Source organism: Poecilia reticulata, linkage group LG20 (genome assembly GCF_000633615.1).
Source record: "Poecilia reticulata strain Guanapo linkage group LG20, Guppy_female_1.0+MT, whole genome shotgun sequence".
Taxonomy (NCBI): Eukaryota; Metazoa; Chordata; class Actinopteri; order Cyprinodontiformes; family Poeciliidae; genus Poecilia; species Poecilia reticulata.
The window spans coordinates 24803600-24807293 of NC_024350.1; the positions used below are offsets into that span (position 1 = coordinate 24803600).

Below are 3694 nucleotides of genomic sequence, written 5' to 3' on the forward strand. Positions count from 1 at the left end.
CTCAGTGTGTCTGTTGGTTTACTTGGGGCGGCGGTGTTATCTGAACCAGTGTGTGTGTGTGTGTGTGTGTGTGTGTGTGTGTGTGTGTGTGTGTGCGTGTGTGTTTGTGTGTGTGTGTGTGTGTGTGTGTGTATGTTGTGTGTATGTTGTGTGTATGTTGTGTGTTTCCAAACTCACGCTCTCCTCCTTGACCTTCTCCATGGTGCAGGCGGTCAGCTGCCCCTGCAGCGGCGGCGGGGAGACCCCGTTCTGGTCCATGGAGACGAACAGCTTCCCGTTGACGTTCAGGGTGGGATAAAACACCTGGAGGCGGATCAGAAGGCCGAGGTCAGAGGTTAACGAGTCAGACGGGGCGGAGTCGCAGGCCGCTCGGCGATAACCACGGTTACCACGGCGACAGGCCTGCAGGAGGACACGAGGGATCATCCCTACAGAAAAGTTCGGCAAGGCCTGAGCTGTGATGTCATAAGGGGGAGGAGCCAAACCAAATCAGAGGGATGTAAACGGCGGCCATGATGGAAGGAAGAGACAGAAACCTTTGACTGAAGGTTTTACTGCTGATGCTAAAACAATAAGTTTCCTCTTCATTAATTCAAAATGTTTTTGTTTCTGGTTCTTTTTTTATCTGCACAACTACAAATAAAATACAATATTTTAATGTTGAAAATGGAGATGTAACTAATTCTGGAGCTGCAGGTTTACTGTGTTTAAAACCTGCAGAAACTTGTTTTAAAACTTTTATTCTGTTATGATTGTTTTCTGTTTTTATCGTTTTTATCCAGTCCATGAAGTTTATGGATAAACTTTGCTCTCATTAAAAGTCACTGGATGTTTGTGGTTCTGTTTACTATGAAATGGACTAAAAACAAAATAATCTTCCTTTCTGCTTTCCAATGTTAGACTGTATGCTGACCTTTGACCTCCAGTGATGTTTCTGTAGCAGGAACCTGTTGATGTTTGACCTTTTAAAGGACGATCCAGTTTCTCACATGGACCAATCAGACCCAAAAAAACTCTATGGAAGGTGATTCAGGACGAAAACTTCCTCTGACAACAGAGTAAGTCAGACTCAGGTTCTGGACTCAGGTCCAGAACCTGGTGCTGGTGGATCACCGGCTCACCTGGGAGTTCCTGCTGGCCGTGCTGTAGGTGCTGAGTCTGCGTTTGGGCCAGGGGTTGGTCAGGATGCCGCTGAACGTCCCGCCGCTGTACGTCCTGCCGCCGACGCCGTCCACCACGTCGCCGGGAACGCTGAACTCGTCGTCCGCCATCTCGCCTTCCGACCCTCGGCTCCTCAGCCGGAAGTTAAAGATGGACGACACCTGACTGCTTCGTCGCGTCCGCGTGGAGAAGGAGCGAGCGAGGAGAGGATGGAGGGCCTGGCGGCGCAGCGGGGCGGAGCCGTGAGGCTTTTATTCTGAAAGGGTGACGCCTGGCGCCGGTTCAGACTCACCTTTCCCCCGTCCATCAAGTCCACCTGCAGCAGCTTCTCCTCCGACAGGTTCCCCTCCCCGTCGGCCACACCCATCAGCGCCTGGCTCCGCCTCCGCTCCTCGGAGCTGTCCAGCGGAGGGCCAAGAGGTGAGAGGTCTGGTGAGGTCAGGGAGTCGGAGTCCGGCGGTTTCTGCGCCGCCATCTGTAGGACGGAGGAGTTCTGGTCAACAGGCTGGAGCGGATGGGAGGAGGTGACCCGCTGACCCCGACCCACCTGCTGCTCTTTCTTCAGTCTCTCCATGGCCTGCTGGAACTCGCGCTCCTTCTGACACGCCTCAGCGATGGTGGCCTGGTTCTGCTCCTCGTACGCCATGGCGACCACGGCCAGGATCAGGTTGATCAGGTAGAAGGAGCCCAGGAAGATGACCACCACGAAGAACACCATGTAGGTCTTCCCGGCCGACCGCAGCGTCTGGACCAAACAGGAAGCAGCAGCGGTGAGCCTGTAGGTGTGTGACATCACTTCCTCTCTTCTCCAGGTCTGATTGCTTCAACAATCAATAATTAATAACTAATTCCAACTCTGAGCACCGTGAGGGGAACATATGATGATGACATGTTAGCTCTGAGCAAAGATCAGACCTGTTAGCTAACATGTTAGCTAAAACCTAACATGTTAGCTACTTAGCTAACATGTTAATGTGTTACGTGTTAGGTCTGAGCAAATATCAGCCCTATTAGCTAACATGTTAGCTCTGAGCAAAGATCAGACCTGTTAGCTAACATGTTAGCTAAAACCTAACATGTTAGCTACTTAGCTAACATGTTAACTACTTAGCTAACATGTTAATGTGTTACGTGTTAGGTCTGAGCAAATATCAGCCCTATTAGCTAACATGTTAGCTAAAACCTAACATGTTAGCTAAGGTGTTAGCTAAGAGGTCTGATTTTTGCTCAGACCTAACATGTTAGCTAACGTGTTAGCTAACACGTTAGCGTCTTAGCGGTAGCACTAAGACGGTTTCCACATATTAATGCATATTCAGGTATATTCAGTGTTTAAAGTTCACAGTCATAAGCATTTCTGATTGGGTCACTAATGGAGCAACGACGTTCAGAACCTGAGAAACATTCTGGACCAGAACATCTTCAGTAAAGAAGAATCCAGCCTCCTTTTATTTGAGCCTGAAACATCGCGCAGATAGACGCGACTAAAACATGAACGATGTTGAATAAAGTTAAATATTTAACCAGCAGTTGGAGAAAAGGCTGAAAGGTTAAAAAGCTTCAGGAGTTTAAAGTTTATTCAGACATGAACTCAGGAGTATGTGGTTGCTGGTCCAGAGCGTCCCAGCGGGTCAGAGTGCGACCCAGAGCGTCATTACGTGGTGGTAGAGGTTCTCCCAGTAGTCCTGGGTCATCAGCCGGAACAGCGACAGGAAGGCCCAGCCGAACGTGTCGAAGCTGGTGTAGCCGTAGTTCGGGTTTCTGCCCGTCTTCAGGCAGTCGAACCCGTCGGGACACTTCCTGCAACACAGAATAGCAGCAGGGTCAGGAACCGTCCAGGTTCTGGTTCTGGTTCTGGTTCTGGTGCCTCCTCACGGGTCAGGCTCCGCCCACATTCACAGGAAAAACCTGATTCATGTTCATCGTGTTCACCTCCAGAGGAGATCAACACAAACCTGCTGCTTAACAAACCAACCAGTCAATCAATCAATCAATCAATCAATCAATCAATCAATCAATCAATCAATCAATCAATCAATCAATCAATCAATCAATCAATCACTTTATTGGTTCTGCACATTCCAGGCAGTTCAAAGTCCTTCATATCATAAAAACACAAAAATAAAAAGTTAGAAAATCATAAAGTTTGAGAAACAAACGTTTAGTAGAATCGCATCATGAAGATCATCGTTCCCAACATGTAAACTTACGATGAATCAGAAACATCTCCAACCAGCTGGGATTTTATTCTGCATTTAGAGGAACTCAGTGTTTCGGCTGATTTCTAGACGTTTGTTCCAGATCTGTGGAGAATAGAAGCTGAACGCTGCATCATGTTTACAGACGTCCAGTCCGACTGAGCTGGAGACGATTCACTGACCGTCTGAACAGGAATGTCCAGCATGTGTGTGATCTGCAGAGCCGCGTCCAGCATGTGTGCGATCTGCAGGGCCGCGTCCAGCATGTGTGCGATCTGCAGTGTGTCCAGCATGTGTGCGATCTGCAGTGTGTCCAGCATGTGTGCGATCTGCAG

The 3694-nt window shown here is 48.9% G+C and overlaps 1 protein-coding gene across 1 annotated transcript in view; it reads right to left on the bottom strand.

The window, feature by feature from the left end:
* Nucleotides 1–3679, bottom strand: part of LOC103456964 (sodium channel protein type 5 subunit alpha-like) — an 18372-nt gene extending 14693 nt beyond the window's left edge. The window contains exons 1-7 of the mRNA XM_017301780.1: nucleotides 3507–3679; nucleotides 3372–3410; nucleotides 2820–2961; nucleotides 1709–1906; nucleotides 1454–1636; nucleotides 1122–1379; nucleotides 178–303 (exon numbers count right to left, since the gene is read on the bottom strand). Of these exons, the coding sequence (XP_017157269.1) occupies nucleotides 178–303; nucleotides 1122–1379; nucleotides 1454–1636; nucleotides 1709–1906; nucleotides 2820–2961; nucleotides 3372–3410; nucleotides 3507–3679 (1119 nt within the window). The remainder of the gene's footprint in view (nucleotides 1–177; nucleotides 304–1121; nucleotides 1380–1453; nucleotides 1637–1708; nucleotides 1907–2819; nucleotides 2962–3371; nucleotides 3411–3506) is intronic.
* Nucleotides 3680–3694: the final 15 nt, after the last annotated feature.